The following is an 18,921-nucleotide window of genomic DNA, read 5'->3' as shown; positions in this document are numbered from 1 at the left end:
GACTCGTCGTGCTCGTATTGTGGACGGCTGTGATACAATACGCCATTCTCCAGGGCTGCATCAGCGCATCAGGGATTCCATGCGACAGAGGGTGGATGCATGTATCCTCGCTAATGGAGGACATTTTGAACATTTCCTGTGACAAAGTGTTTGAAGTCACGCTGGCACGTTCTGTTGCTGTGTGTTTCCATTCCATGATTTATGTGATTTGAAGAGAAGTAATAAAATGAGCTCTAACATGGAAAGTAAGCGTTTCCAGACAGAAGTCCACATAACATATTTTCTTTCTTTGTGTGTAAGGAATGTTTCCTGAAAGTTTGGCCGTACCATTTTGTAACACCCTGTTGTAGCAGTTCATGACACCCAGTCTTATAAATTTCCTGTCTCTGATGGACACACGTCCAGATCATCTGCTCTCAAAACTCCGCCATTTCTCTCCCCACATCCACCACTGCTGGCGGCTCACCTCCAACTGCGCAATGCTACGCGCTGTTAACATCCAACTGCCCAACACTACAATGCCAACCAGCCACAGACTGCACACAGCACACCCAGTGATTTTCATACAGAGCGATACATGGCGTTACCAACATAAAAACCTAAATAGCCTACTTACATAGCACCCCTGCTCCCCACAAAAAATTTTACAAATTGTTTTGGGCAGTGGCCAATACAAATTTGAAAAAATTTTTCATAATTACAATAACAAAGAAATCAAATGCACACACTTATTGATACAATGTTGGTCAACAGCTAAAGTTTTCTCACAGTCCAAAAAGACAGTCCTGATCATTCATCACGGTAAAATTGCAGTGTTTTTCTCAAAGTCCGAGTAGTAAAAGAAAATGCACACAGAAGTAGTGGGTTCCATGCAGTCTTGAAGAAGTAGTGTAGTCCTTTCAGCAGAAAGACAGTGCTGACTCTTGACATGCAGACAGGTAATGGGCCACAACAGAGCAAATCCACAGCAGAGTCAGTCAGAGTTGAAGAATATTGTTAGGTAGGTAATCACAGAGCAGACCCACTGTAGTCCTGTTAGAGATTACGGTATTGGTGGGCCACCAGAGGTGTAGACCCACTGCAGTCCTTGTAGAAATAATGGTATTGGTGGGTCATCAAAGGTGCAGACCCACTGTAGTCCTTGTAGAGACGGCCAGCAGCCATCTGTTGCGACTGTGTAATCACAGTGTAATCATATGTTTTCAAGTCTGAGCGTGTCGTATTTGCTATGCATTCTACAAATAAATGTCAATAGCGAGGATAATGGCCTCTTTTTTTTCTCCACCTAATGGCTTTCTTTTTTCAGGCGACTATCTCTCAGCTGGGCGCGCAAAACGCATTACGTCAAGGTCACTTACCTTTCTTACCGAAATATTTATGACAGCAGTTTCCGCTACAGTGACAGCCTCATATAAAAATTTCACAGGTCGAGAATTTGTGTTACAAATGTGTAGAAACAAAATCCTGTAAATTTAACAGCGTCCAAAAAATTTTCACTAGCATTGTGATACATTCACGCATATACACACTTTTCATAACTCTTAAAGTACGATTCTTGGTTTCCAACACCCTTTTTCACAAACCAGTGTCCCTAACCACTACTCATTATTCCTTACTTTATTACACATATACATATTAGTAGACATTTCAATATTTAATCATAATAAATACACTCCTGGAAATTGAAATAAGAACACCGTGAATTCATTGTCCCAGGAAGGGGAAATTTTATTGACACATTCCTGGGGTCAGATACATCACATGATCACACTGACAGAACCACAGGCACATAGACACAGGCAACAGAGCATGCACAATGTCGGCACTAGTACAGTGTATATCCACCTTTCGCAGCAATGCAGGCTGCTATTCTCCCATGGAGACGATCGTAGAGATGCTGGATGTAGTCCTGTGGAACGGCTTGCCATGCCATTTCCACCTGGCGCCTCAGTTGGACCAGCGTTCGTGCTGGACGTGCAGACCGCGTGAGACGACGCTTCATCCAGTCCCAAACATGCTCAATGGGGGACAGATCCGGAGATCTTGCTGGCCAGGGTAGTTGACTTACACCTTCTAGAGCACGTTGGGTGGCACGGGATACATGCGGACGTGCATTGTCCTGTTGGAACAGCAAGTTCCCTTGCCGGTCTAGGAATGGTAGAACGATGGGTTCGATGACGGTTTGGATGTACCGTGCACTATTCAGTGTCCCCTCGACGATCACCAGTGGTGTACGGCCAGTGTAGGAGATCGCTTCCCACACCATGATGCCGGGTGTTGGCCCTGTGTGCCTCGGTCGTATGCAGTCCTGATTGTGGCGCTCACCTGCACGGCGCCAAACACGCATACGACCATCATTGGCACCAAGGCAGAAGCGACTCTCATCGCTGAAGACGACACGTCTCCATTCGTCCCTCCATTCACGCCTGTCGCGACACCACTGGAGGCGGGCTGCACGATGTTGGGGCGTGAGCGGAAGACGGCATAACGGTGTGCGGGACCGTAGCCCAGCTTCATGGAGACGGTTGCGAATGGTCCTCGCCGATACCCCAGGAGCAACAGTGTCCCTAATTTGCTGGGAAGTGGCGGTGCGGTCCCCTACGGCACTGCGTAGGATCCTACGGTCTTGGCGTGCATCCGTGCGTCGCTGCGGTCCGGTCCCAGGTCGACGGGCACGTGCACCTTCCGCCGACCACTGGCGACAACATCGATGTACTGTGGAGACCTCACGCCCCACGTGTTGAGCAATTCGGCGGTACGTCCACCCGGCCTCCCGCATGCCCACTATACGCCCTCGCTCAAAGTCCGTCAACTGCACATACGGTTCACGTCCACGCTGTCGCGGCATGCTACCAGTGATAAAGACTGCGATGGAGCTCCGTATGCCACGGCAAACTGGCTGACACTGACGGCGGCGGTGCACAAATGCTGCGCAGCTAGCGCCATTCGACGGCCAACACCGCGGTTCCTGGTGTGTCCGCTGTGCCGTGCGTGTGATCATTGCTTGTACAGCCCTCTCGCAGTGTCCGGAGCAAGTATGGTGGGTCTGACACACCGGTGTCAATGTGTTCTTTTTTCCATTTCCAGCAGTGTACATAGCATAATCAAATTCCTCGTATAGCATCACCTTATTGATCATAAACATACCTCAACAGCATAATACACATTGTCATTGTAATAATAAAATCATAAAAACTCTGCCAAATCTCAAAAACGTCGTAGCTTTCTGCAATAATTCCAAAATCTAAAAAAATTCTCTGCTCATTTCAATAGTGTCACCTTCCTCAATCATACTTTGAAATCATGATCCCATACCAAACACATCATTCAAAGCTCTCATAGTATCACAATGGTTCTGAAAAAATATGAACAGTTCACACAGTACAGACTATATACAATTTCATAAGTCTGAAGTTTCCAACTGTGTAATTACGTAAACATCTGTCAATGATGTAGTAAAGAAAATGTTTGTCTCTCTCAGTTAAATGATCAGATAGCTGTGTAATTTATGTGTTAGAGAAATATGGTAGCGATGTGTAAAGTTGTATAAGCAAATACCATATTAGCTAGGGCTCCTTGTGCTTGCTACACACATGGTACACAAAGTAAGCGTGTACCTCCTGAGAATTAATGTAATTATACCCTCAGGTGTTACAGATTACAGCAATGGAATGAAATGTATCACCGAAAACTTTCTTTGTAATTCAAAAATCTTTAAAAATAAATGTTTTAAGTACAAAATTAATCACTCAAATACGTGTACTGCAGCGCTAAATTGTGCGTCTTGTTGTAACATAATCTGTGTCATTATTTAAGGGTAAAAAATGTGCCAAGTGTCGTAATTATCGTCGTCCGCAAGCAAAGTTCTGTGAAAGTCAATTCACTTACCTCGTAATAAACAAAAGCGAAGTGCTGTGCGTATAGATTTCGTAGTTATTACGTACAGTACCGTGATCAAGAAAGTACTACACTGTAACGTATTGTTGTGCTACAAAAAAGGCTGTCTCATTGTAGCTATAGCACAAAAGTTACTACTAAAACATGTTTTACCTTCCAGAAGAATTCAGAAAAACTGTGCAGATATAAAGCAGATACAGCACAAAAGCGACAATGTAAATTGTGTCACACATTAGTATTGTCGTGATATAATCATGTAGCTGTCAAAGAAACCAAATACTAAGTCATCTTTAATCTCACAGAAAGTACTTCAAATAAAGAATGTCTTTTCAAGTAGACCAAAATGATGCATTAGAATCTCATTAGCAGTATATGTTCTAAGTATGTAAGTCTTACATTCGTTACGTAATCGTGCAACTAACAAGCAAAAATATACACACACACAGTAACACTATGTCCTCTGTTCACTATCACAATGCAGTGGTAGTAACTGTCCAAATATGTTCCCTATGTTCTTGACTGGATAGTTAACTTCAAAACATTTTTGCATGATAACAGTTTCTAAGTGTGACAAAGCGTACTAGTAGCGTGAAGTGAAAAATTTTATGGCAAAGACTAAGTTAAAAAGCAAATTATCTTCCAATAAACGGTTTTACATGTGAAATGTGGTGCAATCCTTTACTCTTCCTAGTACGCAGAGTTTCAACTTCGACGCAATTATCATGTGGTATAAATCGGATTCTGTAAGGTCCATTGTAAATCAGAAAGAATTTGTGACTCAAGTGTTTCTTCTTATATGACAATGAATGAGCTTTAATGAAAACTTTCAGACCAACATATAATTTCTTTGCAATTGCTTTACCGTGTAGTTTTCTCCTTTTGTCTCCTGCAGATTTTATATTTTTAATAGCCAAATCAATTATGTCTTTGTATCGAAGTTTACGTGTATTTGGGAAAGGTACCAGCTCTCTGAATCTGTTCGGTGGTTCTTCATTCTTCTGTACAAGAGTAGGTGGTAAAGCAGTGGAGTCATGAGGCATTTCATTCAGCACGTTTTGAAATAAGCGTAAATATCTGTCCCAATGCTGTTGCTTTCTGTGACAGTAAAGTCTGCAAAGCTTATTGATTTCTTTCAGACGGGTTACAATGTGGTGAGTACAATGAAATAGAAACAGGATTGATTTTATGGTTCCGAAGCATGCGGGACCAAACAGCAGATTTGAATTGTGGTCCGTTATCTCAAATGACTTTACTAACGTGTCAAACTTCACATAAGAAATTTTTAACAAAGTAGTTGGATACAGACCATCCAGTGGCTTTACGTAACGGAGTGAAAGAAACAAATTTTGAAGTAAGTTCAACAGCGACTAGAACGTACGAAAATCCATTCGATGTTCTGACAAGGAGTCCCAAGAGATCAACAGCAGCAAATTCTTTTAATTTAGAAGGAATGATAGGAAACAACGGAGCACGATGTGAGATAGTAGATGGTTTCGCCTTTTGACAAAGTTTACAAATAGACAAGACTCTTTGAATTCTCTTTTCCATATTGTTAACATAACAAGTCGTTCAAAGAATATAACATTTTCGTGGACCAAAATGTGCGCAGCTGAAATGAATGTACCAAATGAGCTTATTAACAAAATCGTCTGGAATGCAAAGTACCCATAGCTTGTCATCAACAGTGCAGCGTTTGAAGAGTATGTTGTTTCTAACCAGATAATAACGCCGAATCTGTGTGTGTGTCTTTTCATGCCTTTTACTTTTGATGTCTTTCCAAATCGGATATTTATCTTGTTCATGGGCAATGTCCTTTAAAGATGTGGTGATGAAGTTTTCAAAGGCGATTTTCTGAATGTAAAGAATACTGAAATTTTTCTCGAGGTTGCCTTCTGTGTTACTTTTCTCAAGCCCAGCCGGTGCGCGTGACAGTGCGTCCGCAACAATGTTCTCCTTGCTGGAAATATAGACTGTTGTGAAGTGGAATTCTTGCAGAAACAATGCCCAACGTTTTAATCTGTCATGATTTAATTTTGAAGACATAAGAAATTGTAATGCATCATGATCACTGTATAATTTTACGTGCTTACCAGAAAGAAAGAAACGGAATTTGTTAAATGCCCAAACGATAGCTAAAGCTTCTAGTTCAGTAACGGAATAATTTTTTTCAGATTTTGTTAACACTCAGCTAGCAAAAGCAATGGTTTTCTGAACAGTAGTGTCATTTTATATGGCTTCTTGAAATAAATGGACACCAAGACCGACTTTAGAAGAATCCGTGCTAAGGCAGAAATCTTGTGACAGATCTGGATGAGCTAGTATTGGCACGTTAAGTAGCGATTCTTTCAAAGAATGGAATTCCAACTGTGCTTGTTCGTTCCAGTTCCAAATAGTATTTTTTCCAGTGAGAGAACAAAGTTTTGGTGCAACTAGAATTTGCATATTCAGAAAACGACGGTAAAAATTTACGAGACCTATAAAACTGCGGACTTGTTTTTTTGTGGATGGAACTGGAATGGCTCTGATTGCTTCTAACTTTTCAGGCTCCGGCTGAATGCCTACAGAAGAAATAATATGTCCCAAAAACCTCACCTTTGACCTACTGAATTCAGAATTTTCGAAGTTAACTGTAATTCCAGATTCTGCAAAAATACGTAACAAACTGTTGAGGATGCGATTATGTTGTTCCCATGAGGCTTCTGCTATTAGAATATCATCCACATATAAGGTGATGTGACGTTTTAAGAAATCAGGTAATATGGAATTTAGCCCGCGAATGAACACTGCCGAAGAAATGTTCAAACCAAAAGGAAGTTTCCGAAATTGATAACAAACGCCGAAACAAAGAAAAGCTGTGTATTTTCTACATTCTGGATGAAGTTCGATCTGATAAAAGCTGGATCTGAGATCAATAGAAGACAACACTTTTACACCATTAAAATTTTGAAGAAGTTCTTCCATCATTTACGGGCTGTCTGTTTCATGAATGATGATAGTATTGATTTGTCTCGATTCTAAGACAAGCCTGATCGATCCATTTTTCTTCTCAACAACATGTAATGGATTGTTGTATGAGCCTACTGCAGGCTCAATAATGCCATCCTCAAGCATAGATTGTATTTCTGTTCTAACATGGTCCCTATAATGTGCTGGAATTACATATGGTCTAACACAAAATTTAGTATGCTTACGAACACGAAATTGGTATTGAAATCCCTTGATTGTTCCTGTTTTATGAGAAAAAACTGTGGAATGTATTTGTAAAATCTCAAAAAGGTCCTGCCTATCAGTGTCATTACAGTTCTCAATTGTTTGAATTTTATTCTGAATTAACTCATTAGTATCAAATATGCCGTCGATATCATCCCTGTCAGTACTTGCAGAGTGATTGTTAGTGTCTAGTTCCGTCGAAAATTCCGAACTGTTGTCTAACAGAAGGTAAAGCTGATTAATTTCCTCGTCATGGTTTGAGAGACAATCTCCAAATTTCAAAGCTATTGACTTACCTTCTTTCTCTAAACTTATTTCAGCATTGTGAAAGTTTAAGATTGCTCTGTATTCATTCAAAAAGTCTACTCCCAATATAATTTTCGTCGACAATAATGGAACAATAAGAAAGTTCATAGAGAATCTGTGGCTTTGACAAAAGAATTCAAGTTGGTTTGTTGGCATACATCTACACTTTTTCCAACAATTGCACCTTGTAATTTAATCTTACGTAACGGAAGTGTGGGGCAATCGTTCGATTTGTTGCATTTGCTAAAGGCCGTTTCGCTAATTACTGAAGTGGGACTGCCAGAGTCAAGTACTGCCACAAATTTTACGTCATGTACTGTAATGTGAATCACAGGATATGCAATGTTGTTATGGTTTACGTCGTGTTCCTGGAGTAAGATGTCCCTAATGTCTTACATTTATACGTAATTACTATCCACGGCAGCTACGTCGTCAGTTTCATAAGTACGTTTTGTGGCTGCCAGCAGTGTGAGGCATTGCCTATTGTCTCTTTGTTGACACGCGTCGTTATTGGGATTTGGAGATCTAACTTCTACAAATTCACCTTGTTAAGAGGGCCCTGTCCTGTTTGAATCCTGCCAGTTCTGATGAAATTCAGGGCTGTCGTTTTGCCAGTAGTTTACATAGCTTCTTTTTTGTCGGTTATGTGGTGAAGAATTTCTCCCGGAATTTTAACCATAACTGTTGCGTCTGACGTTATTCTGTCTCTCTTGACAATAATTATTTTGGTTCCCATATTGACTGTTTCTCTGATTGTCTCTGTGATAGTCATTACCGCGGAGAGGTGATCTTTCCCTGTAATTATTACTACTCTGCCAACGGTTGTCATATGGGTTGTGTCTCTTTAGGTCACGATTTACGTTGTAAAAATAGCCTTATCGTGTCCAGTTATTATTTCTTTCATTGCGGAATTGTGACGGATATGACCTGTAATTGTTGTGTTCCTGTTTTCGTGTCACGCGATTGTCAGTGTCAATTTCCAGTTCTTGTAACAGTCCCTGAAAAACTTCAATGTCGTCTTTGCAACGTCCTGCCAAAATAATATGTCGTAAATGTTCAGGCAAATTGATTAAGCAAATGCGGATGAGTTCTGAGGGGCTGTATGGGTTTGACAGGTACTGATTCTTGTGCAACATGTCTTCAAAATATTTCACAAGACTGGAAAATTCAGATTGTTCGAAATGTTTCATCATTATGATGCTATGTATTACTCGGTCTTGTGTAGCTTGAGACCAATATGCTGAGAGGAAGGCATGATAAAATTCTCCTTCACTGTGACAATCATGAATGACCGATCGCATTCTTACAGCTGGTTCAGTCTCTAAATAGCCACATATCAATTCTAATCTGTGCTCTAATGACCAGTTGGGAGGAAAACAATGAGAGAATTAATGAAGCCTCGCTTGTGGATGAATGTCGTTGCTGGAATTCTTAAATGTTTTGAATTTACGTGTAGTAATAAACAGCTTATAGTTACAATCATGTTAGCGAGTCGCAAGACGGTCATTGTTACGTCGTTTCCGCGGTTCCATCTCAAAATTCGGTGTACCTTACCAAATTCTTTCATAATTTCCGAAGTGCCCTGTGTTATTATTTTGTGGCAGTTCCATATTTCTATGCCCCTCTTCCCGTATTGGATTGCGAGTGTCCTCTGAAATATGTAATTCTTGTATTACCTGTGTCAACTGATCTTGTACTTCCCGGATTTCTCTTTGGTGTTGCGTATTAATTTGATTCTGATTTTGTTTGAAATTCCTAATTTGTTCGTACTCTTCTGTATCATCAAAGACTACCGGTCTTGTGTCATTCAGATTATCATCTACCTTCGTAGATAAATTATTTAGCTGATCCGAAAGTTCGACTACTTTCTCTGATAATGAACTAATTTCCTCCATGTGTCTTTCTGAACCAATTTTCAGAGTATCTACTGTGTCCTTTAAGTTTTCCTGAATTTTTGCAAGTAGTTTAACCTCATGATTTTCATGAATAATAGTTAGCAGTTCTTTTATGGCTGCTTCGTGATTCTGTAATGCATTTTCATGCAGCGAGAAAATAGGTTGAAAATGCTCACAAATTTGTGTTTTTACGTCATTACAGACTTTTTGACATTTCGATTCGATGTTATGTAACTCAGTAGTTAAATCTTCACGTGTTTGTTCAAGTGTGGTGTCTAACTTTTGAAGATTTTGTTCAATTGTGTCTAACTTTTGAAGATTTTGTTCCATTGTGTCTAACTTTCGAAGATTTCGTTCCATTGTGTCTAACTTTTGAAGCTTTTGCTATGTTTGACTCTGATTTTGTTCCATCATCTCTAACTTTTGAAGCTTTTGTCCCATTTGTTGTATTAATTATAATAACAATGCACTGGTGTATGAAACATGTTCCTCAGTGCTTTTCGGCAGTGAATTTGCACCAGCAACATTCACATCTTGACAAGCAGAAAATGTGTCTTGACTTATTTGAGAAAACGGTGAGGACCCAAAACCTGAATCTACAGTATTTGCGAGATTGTGTCCTGTCATTTCGGATTCCTGAGGCGAGCTGTTGCCAACCGATCGATCGATAATGCTTCCGTGTTCACTAATTGTTTCACTGTCTACACTATTATTTGCAGCCCGCTCCATTTCCCTATGCACAATTCCAAATTACTACTTTGAACATTAGTTAATTCATTACACGGTGGCGCTAACATACTGCTTTCGTCTTCACTGTCATTTCTCAGTTTACTTTGGAGCCTAGTATTACGTTTTTCACACGCCATTATTGTCACAATATTTCACATGACAACACAGAAAAGCACAATTTGAAGAGCAAAATAAGAAAACACACTAACATAGCATTGAAAATAATATCTCGTTAATTGCAAGCGCAGCTGCGAAATACTTGGTGCAAATGTACATGCATGCCACAACTGCTTTACTGTACAACAATGAAAAACTACAACTACAAAGGAAATTCTCTCTATACTTATGCGCTAGCAATAAACAATAGCTACACTAATTACAGAAACTACAAGAAAAAATCAGAAGATTCCAGTGAGGTATCCTGGTAAGGTCGCCATATGAAACATACCCTTAGAAAAATTAGTGAAGTACTGTGCTGATAAACCTCTTACATTATTTGATTTTCAAACAGCTGAGCAGAACTGAGCATACTCAGACATTTCACTCTTTACCTATTCTGATCAACACTAAACTGACACACAATATTTTTAGCGGAACGCAATCTGACTTTCAATAATCTCTACAAAAGAATGGCCCTGACTAACATTAACCTATACCTTTCACAAATCACTTACCTCACAAAAATCTTCGTTACTCGTACTACTGCAATACAGCTAGCGCCACTACTGCCAGCTAAATAAAAGATTCAAACTACTGAAGGCACTAACTACTGATAGGCATAGTTAGCAAATGAAAGATTTTGATAGAGGACAAACAATGTATTTACCTTAATAGTGTTCAAAAGCAGTTCATGACGTCCAGTCTTATAAATTTACTGTCTCTGATGGACACACGTCCAGATCATCCGCTCTCAAAATTTCGCCATTTCTCTCCTCACATCCACCACTGCTGGCGGCTCACCTCCAACTGCGCAACGCTACGCACTGTTAACATCCAACTGCCCAACACTACAACGGCAACATTCCAACAATGCCAACCAGCCACAGACTGCACACAGCACAGCCAGTGATTTTAATGCAGAGCGCTACATGGCGTTACCAACATAGAAACCTAAACAGCCTACTTACACATTATTCATTCGCGATTGGATTTTTTTTATTTTTGTTTCTTTATTACTATTGACAAGAATTTTTATGATTTCAACTCGTAAGAATTATTTCTGTGTAATTATTACTCTTTCTGGTGCAGTTTGTTCCCAGAAGGAGAAGGTCCTAACACTAGAGCTCAGGGACTTCTTCAGACGCGTCACTAACGACGTGATTGCGACTACAGCGTTTGGTGTCAAAGTGGACTCATTGTCCGAACCTGACAACGAGTTCTTCATCACGGGCCGAGATCTGTCCAATATCAGCCTATTCGTCAGTTTCGGCTATTTTATATCTGCAAGGATGATGGAGGTTCGTAATATGCACCGTTTGTAAACTACGCAGGCATGTAGAGGCACTTTAGTTACAGTGTAACAAAAGAATGATTTCATTTACTTTATGAACTTCAGATGCTGGGTATTCCCTTCTTCAGTCAGAAGGCGGTGAGTTTCTTCAAGTCTTTGGTGGTAGAGACAATTCAGACTCGAGAGAAGCAAGGAATCATCCGCCACGACATGATCCACCTGCTCATGCAGGCGCGCCGTGGCGAGTTGGCACCTGAGGACGGGCAGAAGAACGGCACCGCCGAGGGCAAACGCAGGTGTAAGTAGCCGGCAGGAGGAAGCGTTACGTTAAGAACAGCACTGGTCAGGAGAAACTTTCTGCGAGTTTACACTGATTAGCCGTATACGGCGAGGCGCGCCCCCTGCCGTGCACGTCGCATTGGTTTGCACAGTATAGTTCTACATGCATTCAGTGCAGGGCCTGATTTATGCACAGCTTTGTAGGTTGCGGTCTGGGGGTCCACATCACAAAAATTTTAAGCGAGACAGTCTTTTGTCGTGATGTGGGTCTTTCCATAGAATCTTAAAAGATTTAGTGTCGGATTTACGTGGATTAGAGTTGAGACTGGCTGTTGTACAGACGTGGGGCTCAGTACTTTTATGAACTTATTTACCATGCAAAGACCAGTTTAACTAAATCGAAAACACCATTATAATCAAAAGACTTTCTGAGGCCCGACTAAACTTGAACAGGGCTTGAACAACACATAATATCTTCTCGAAATAAGAAGACGACAATAGCAAACGCGAAGACGTAACTTCTGTTTTTCTAATTTACTTGTATTCTTTTAAACTTAAATAAAGAATCATTTTTTGTCCCATAAGTCCCGAAACACGTATAGATGAAAAAAGAATGGCATTCTACGATAAGAGGGGACCTCACTTTCATTATTTTTGCAATGTGGTCACCAGAGAGAGCTATAAATAAAGAACGGAATCTTTATTAGAGCATTTTTTTCCTTACTTGGCCCACAGTGTTCCTCTCATTGCGGCAGATCTCACGGACGAGGACATAGCGGCCCAGGCGATGATATTCTTCATCGCCGGCTTCGACACGGTGTCCACTGCACTGACCTTCTGCAGCTACCTGCTGGCCACACACCAGGATGTCCAGAGGCGGCTGCAGAGGGAGGTGGACGAGCTGACGGAGAAGAGTGGGGGGCAGCCCAGCTACGAGCAGGTCATGGGCTGCCAGTACCTCGACATGGTCATCTCCGGTGAGTCGGGATGACACCGAAGCCGTGTAATTGCAGCCGGTCGTTTCTGAACGTTATTTCTTATTTTTGTTTCCTGATATCTTTAGATCTTTTATTTGTATGTTAAACAGGCTATTCCACTTAACTGAATAACTAATTGATGACTAACAGTACGTTTTCTGGAGAAAAAAATCCACACTGGATCTTTTATTCACGGGGAGGAAAGTTACAATGCAGATGTTCCTATGTTTCTAGATTTCAAAAGGCCTGTGATAGCATACATCGTCAGACACGTCTAAGCACGATTTGTAAATTTCAAATATCCTCAAAATTAAGCAGATTCGTTGAAATTGGTAGAGAGAAAACTTTATGTCATATACAGACACCGGTAGGGGAAACTGAAAATTTCAAAAAAATGTGAAAAACAACTAAGGGAATACACGCGTCAGCGACCGTAGGTCCGTGAGCTGAGTTTGACGAGGGTACTTGAAATTACTGGCGTCAAGCCCCTCCCGTTGCCTCTCCTGCCGGACTCTCTTGGTCAATTCTTATGTTCTCGACCACAATGGCATTAGGTTTCGGGGCCCGAGGGAGTCTTTCTTTTTCTCTCGTCAGCTCAGACCTTCAAAGCTGCCGCCTGGTACAATAGGCTAATGGAAGAAAGAGACTGTCCAGCGACACTGGAAATGTCGTGAAGGAAGTTAGAGAACAAGTAACAAAAGCAAAAATAGTGCCAGAGTGCTTAAATATATAAAAATGGTTCAAATGGCTCTAAGCACTAGGGGACTTAACATCTGAGGTCATCAGTCCCCTAGACTTAGAACTACTTAAGCCTATCCAAACTAAAGACATCACACAAAACCATGCCCGAGGCAGGATTCGAATCTGCGACCGTAGCAGCAGCGCGGTTCCGGACTGAAACGCCTAGAACCGCTCGGCCGGCTCTTAAATATATAAATTGGAAAGGTAAGCATATATGGAAAGATGTAAAGGCAGGAATAAATAAAACAATAGTGAGACAGTTATGGCATACACAGCTGAGACAAGACCTGAAACATCAACAAAGACTTTTGGAAACCACAGAAATGAACATTCTTCGAAGGATTACAGGGAAGGCTCTTGGAAACAGAGAGAGAAGAGAAAGCATTAGAAAAGAACGTAAATTGGGCCCCTTTAATGAGTGGGTACATAACAGAAATCATGAATGGAACGAACAGATGGCATGGATAAACGGAAGATTGTGAAAATCGTAAGAAATAAATCACTAATAGGTAAAGGAAATACTGGACGCCCAAGGAAAAGATGGATGGACAACCGGTCGGGTAGACTCTGGAGTAGCGAAGGAAATAGGCTTTAGGAGGAAGACGAGTAAGAAGCAGTATAAGATGAAGAAGATGATGACGACGACGACGGCGGCGATGACGATGATGATGATGAAAAACTTCATGATTCTTTCAGACTGTGTTTTAAATTACTTTAACTGCTAGTTTCCGACACTGTCCCATTTTCAGGTGCATCTACAGTAACAGACATGGACACATCGTTATCAGTTCGTTAAACAAAACCTCATGCCATGCACATCTGTGCACAGCACGGTCGTCAACGGCCATCTTCTTGTAATTTTTACTACAAAACACACAAGTTCGTATAATGTGATTTGATAAGATGGTCGTTGACGACCGTGCTGAGCACAGATCTGCATGACGCGCGAGGTTTCGACGAACTGATAACGATGTGACCATATCTGCACATGTAGATGCATTTGAAAACGAAAAGTGTCTGAAACTAGTGGTGCAAATACAGTAATTTAAAAAGGCTTGTTGGAATCATGCCCTTCTTCAGATTTATTGAGGCTCTTCAAAGTCTACACTGGGCTGAGACAAGGGATCGCCATTTCAGTTATATTAACCTCGTCTTACAGAAGATCGATGGATAATCTACTGAAAGTGACCCTAATGGACCCAACTGCGGGATGTAAGCATTATTACACTTGCCAATGTAGATGTTATAGCATTAATTAGTAGTTCCAAAACATAATTAATCAAAAGAATAAAAAATGGCTGCAAAAACTATACTACGTTTTAATGGAGAGAAGACAGAATATCTGGATGCAAATAGGAAAATCTGAAGTCCTGCATCGGGACAGTCTACACAAACAGCTACAGGGGAACTGTCAGGGCATTTACGCGCACACTATGAAGAAAACGTGCTCGCCAGAAGCCAGGCACTGATTTGCAGACTGTCGCCAATCACTGACAAGCAGGCTGGCCAGTCAACAGCTTCTTTCCTGCGCTCCCCCTTCCGCCATGACTAGCTTATTATACACTCGACCCATTAAAGTTTCAAATACAAGTCATACTGACACCGACCGCCTGCACTAAACAGAGCCACTTTTCCTCCAGAAAAACCAGTCTTGCCCTGAGGAAGGGCGTTGTAATGCAGTCGAAACGCCGGTTTTAAGTTTGTAATTAAAGTATTTTATTCGACGAAGCGGTACAACACCCAGAAGAATCTTAATCATTATAACACTGGCCGCGGAAGCCTTCGTAGTTATAATCAGCAATCTTATCACCAAACGTAGGTGACTAGGTCGCGAGGTTTCACATGTGGTGAGAGGATAATGACAATTTGGGTGAAGATCAAGATGTACGTACGGGTGGATTACAACTCACGCACCCGTTATGAAGGCCTAGTTGCACAGTGAAAGATAATAAGAGAAAATTGTGACTGGTGGACACGTCGGTTTCTAGAAGGATTTGTAGAATACGGACGATAAAACTGATAAACAGGTGGAGGGCGTATAATCTCTCTAGTAATAGTAGCCGCTAACTAATTACAAGATTGACTACGAGAGACGGTAGGGGCGTCCAAATGAGTGGGTGCAAGTCTCTACATCATGTTGAGTACATGGTACCAAGTTTCACACGAGAAAGCAAATTTTACACGGCAAAATATAAATTAACTATCGTCATTCACAACCTATTGCTAAAGGTGCTGACGCCAACAGGGTTTACTGAGAGCTGACTCAAAGTTACGTCTCCTCCCTACAACATAATGTCCGCACTCTCCAGATACTCTGAGAAGAGTGACCACAGAATCTCTTGTTCGTTTCTTCCCTGACGCAACGTTCAGCTTGTACATGTTATGGAGGGGGGCGGGGTGGGGGTGGGGGGGGGGGCTAGAGGCCAACACACAACAGCGTCAGTTGCTCGCCCAGTCACGGTTCAGGAAGAGCACGCCAGAAACTGTACTAAAGTCCTTTCTTAACAGAAAAAACTTACAGAATTTTCTCGGAGGCTTCATTTTGATTGCTTGATTGATTTTTAAGTAGGCGCGAAGTTACACCTCTGCAGTTGAAATTCGTACCCACCGGCTAGGTTTAAAAGCAGCCGGCGAACATTCCATAGGTTTCAAGAAAAAAAGTAAGGAACTGCTTCTGACTCGCATCTAAGTCGCCATATTCCCATTTCATGCAAGATGCTACCCCAGGCTACATGAGAAATTATGAGGCTACTGATCATAACTGACGTCAGACAAAAAAATATTTAAAAATCTCCTACAGGCCCCGTCTTGTAAACTGAGACAAGAAGAAAATGAAACCGAGATGAACAAAAACTATTAATATCCAAACATTTTTAAAAAATCAGCTTGTATTCGACGAAAATAACATGGGACGGAGAATAAGACAGAAATAACAACTGCGGTAGTTGAACAAGCACCGTAATATCGTAGAAGTGCTAAAGAAGCGAAGGTTGACCTGGTTTGATCACACAGCAGCAATGTCAGAGAACAGACTATCAGCAGCAGCATTCTCTAGGTAAATGCAAACATCAAAAAAAGTTTTGCATCACCTCGGTTCCGAGAGCTCCGGAAACTGTACAGAAAATTGGAATAGACATCAACATAAACATCATTTCCGCCCTTTTTATTGCTCATGAAAACCACACATTGCATGTTGTACTACCATACAGCGAGACCTTCAGAGGTGGTCGTCCAGATTGCTGTACACACCGATACCTCTTATACCCAGTAGCACGTCCTCTTGCATTGATGCATGCGTGTATTCGTCGTGGCATACTATCCACAAATTCATCAAGGCACTGTTGATCCAGATTATCCCACTCCTCAACAGCGATTCGGCGTAAATACCTCAGAGTGGTTGATGGGTCTCGCTGTCCATAAACAGCCCTTTACAAACTATCCCAGGCATGTTTCTGAGGGTTCATGTCTGGAGAACATGCTGGCCATTCTAGTCGAGCGATGTCGTTATCCTCGAGTAAGTCATTCAAAAAATGCGCACGAAGGGGGCGAAAATTGTCGTCCATAAAGACGAATGCCTCGCCAATATGCTGCCGATATGGTTGCACTATCGGCCATAGGATGGCATTCACGTATCGTACAGCCGTTACGGCGCCTTCCATGAGCACCAGCGGCGTACGTCGGCCCCACATAATGCCACCCCAAAACAGCAGGTAACCTCCACCTTGCTGCACTCGCTGGACAGTGTGTCTAAGGCGTTAACCCTGACCAGATTGCCTCCAGACACGTCTCCGACGATTGTCTGGTTAAAGGCATATACGATACTCATCGGCGAAGAGAACGTGATGTCAATCCTGAGCGGTGCATTCGGCATGTTGTTGGGCCCATCTGAACCGCGCTGCGTGGTGTCGTAGTTGCAAAGACGACCTCGCGCTGCTCATGCATGGTTGTTTCACCTTTGAGCGGATTTAGTGACACCTCTGAACAGTCAACGGGACTGTATCTGTGATACAGTATCCACAGTCAAAGTCTATCTTTAGGAGTTCTGGGAACTGGGGTGATGTAAAACTTTTTTTGATGTGAATAGATAAACGGGAGAATCACGAAGACCCAGACTTAGATGGCGAAACAGTATTCGAGATGGCACAGCAACGATGAACGTCAGTTCAGAATGGACAACCAATGCACTCGACAGAAGGGAATAGAAATAGGCTCAGTGAGCAGGCTCATGATCGATAAGGCCAATGCCGCATTTACAGTAAACTAAGTAACTGTCTCTACTTCGCTGTGCTATTCACAGCCCTTAAACATCTGAGCAAGTTGCTGATTCATACGTAGTGCACTATCCGACAACAAATAAAATCTTTTTTGGCAGACAGGGCACATCCCAAATTACGGTACGGGTTTTTGACCAAGTTAAAGACTTTTATTCAACACTCAGTAAATGGTGGTAGTGTGAGAGAAACGAGGAATTACTGGCTGCATGGGACGTCCAGGATACAGATTGTAGACACCACACGTATCGAAATCCTTATTTCAAGTTGTTACTTTATTGGCCGTATACCACGGCCTCCGTGTTACAGTAGACAGCGTGTTACAGTAGACAGCACCGCTGGCTGCTAACGGGAAAATTCTGGGTCCGGATTTCTGCGACGACCTCAGACGACAATTTAGTAATGACAAAGAGTATGCAAAAGAAGAAACTATTCGAAAGAAGCAGTACACCTGAATACTGGGGAATGATGATGTGCGACTGAAGTTCTCCCTGATCCGATGCTGCGACAGTGAAACCACACTAGGTAATTCAGCTGATGAGGAATGAATATTCCTAAAAAGAATCAACACTAAGTCAGAGAAACAATTGAGGCACAAGCAGGGCAACTGAGAAAGATATAATTGATCGACGAAAGAAGGATGCACAAAAATGTTCATCAAAAGAAAGGAATACAGCAGAATAAGTCTCTCAGGAATGAAATTAATAAGAAGTGGGTGGCATCTAAACCGAAAAGATTAAAAGAAAAAATGAAGAAATCAAAAAGAAATGTTTGTCAGAAGTACTGATTCAGCATATACATCCTTGACAATTGGAAAAGAACGATGACACTTACTAAGGAACAACTGTTTATTGCTATGGAACAACCAACAATTAGTACGGAACACCTGACCAACCATAGTGAAAGGAAATGCAGGGGCCGGCACGTGTTAACTGCAGCGACGCCTATGTACGAGCACTCTGGATGCATTCGACAATTCATGCAGTACCGTGATTGACGAAGATCATTGTGGAACCGATTAATGATACAACAAGACATAATTTGAGTGCTTACGGTCGTGGACGAGGAGTTGGACGGCTCGAAGTTGGTGAACGTGTCACTACCGTGGCCTCAGTAATGGGTGTGTCCAAAAGTGTCATCTCGCCAATAAAAAAGGCCGCTGAAAG

At 41.7% G+C, this 18,921-nt stretch overlaps 1 protein-coding gene across 1 annotated transcript in view; it reads left to right on the top strand.

The window, feature by feature from the left end:
• LOC126188104 (cytochrome P450 9e2-like) overlaps window positions 1-18,921 on the top strand; it is a 75,419-nt gene that overhangs the window by 47,342 nt on the left and 9,156 nt on the right. Inside the window, exons 4-6 of the mRNA XM_049929570.1 lie at window positions 11,286-11,494; window positions 11,593-11,785; window positions 12,522-12,743. Coding sequence (XP_049785527.1) covers window positions 11,286-11,494; window positions 11,593-11,785; window positions 12,522-12,743 — 624 coding nt within the window. The remainder of the gene's footprint in view (window positions 1-11,285; window positions 11,495-11,592; window positions 11,786-12,521; window positions 12,744-18,921) is intronic.

The sequence above is a fragment of the Schistocerca cancellata genome, chromosome 5 (assembly GCF_023864275.1).
Source record: "Schistocerca cancellata isolate TAMUIC-IGC-003103 chromosome 5, iqSchCanc2.1, whole genome shotgun sequence".
NCBI classification, from domain to species: Eukaryota; Metazoa; Arthropoda; class Insecta; order Orthoptera; family Acrididae; genus Schistocerca; species Schistocerca cancellata.
Note: the sequence above shows the minus strand (reverse complement) of the source record. Positions and strands in the feature narration are given on the sequence as shown.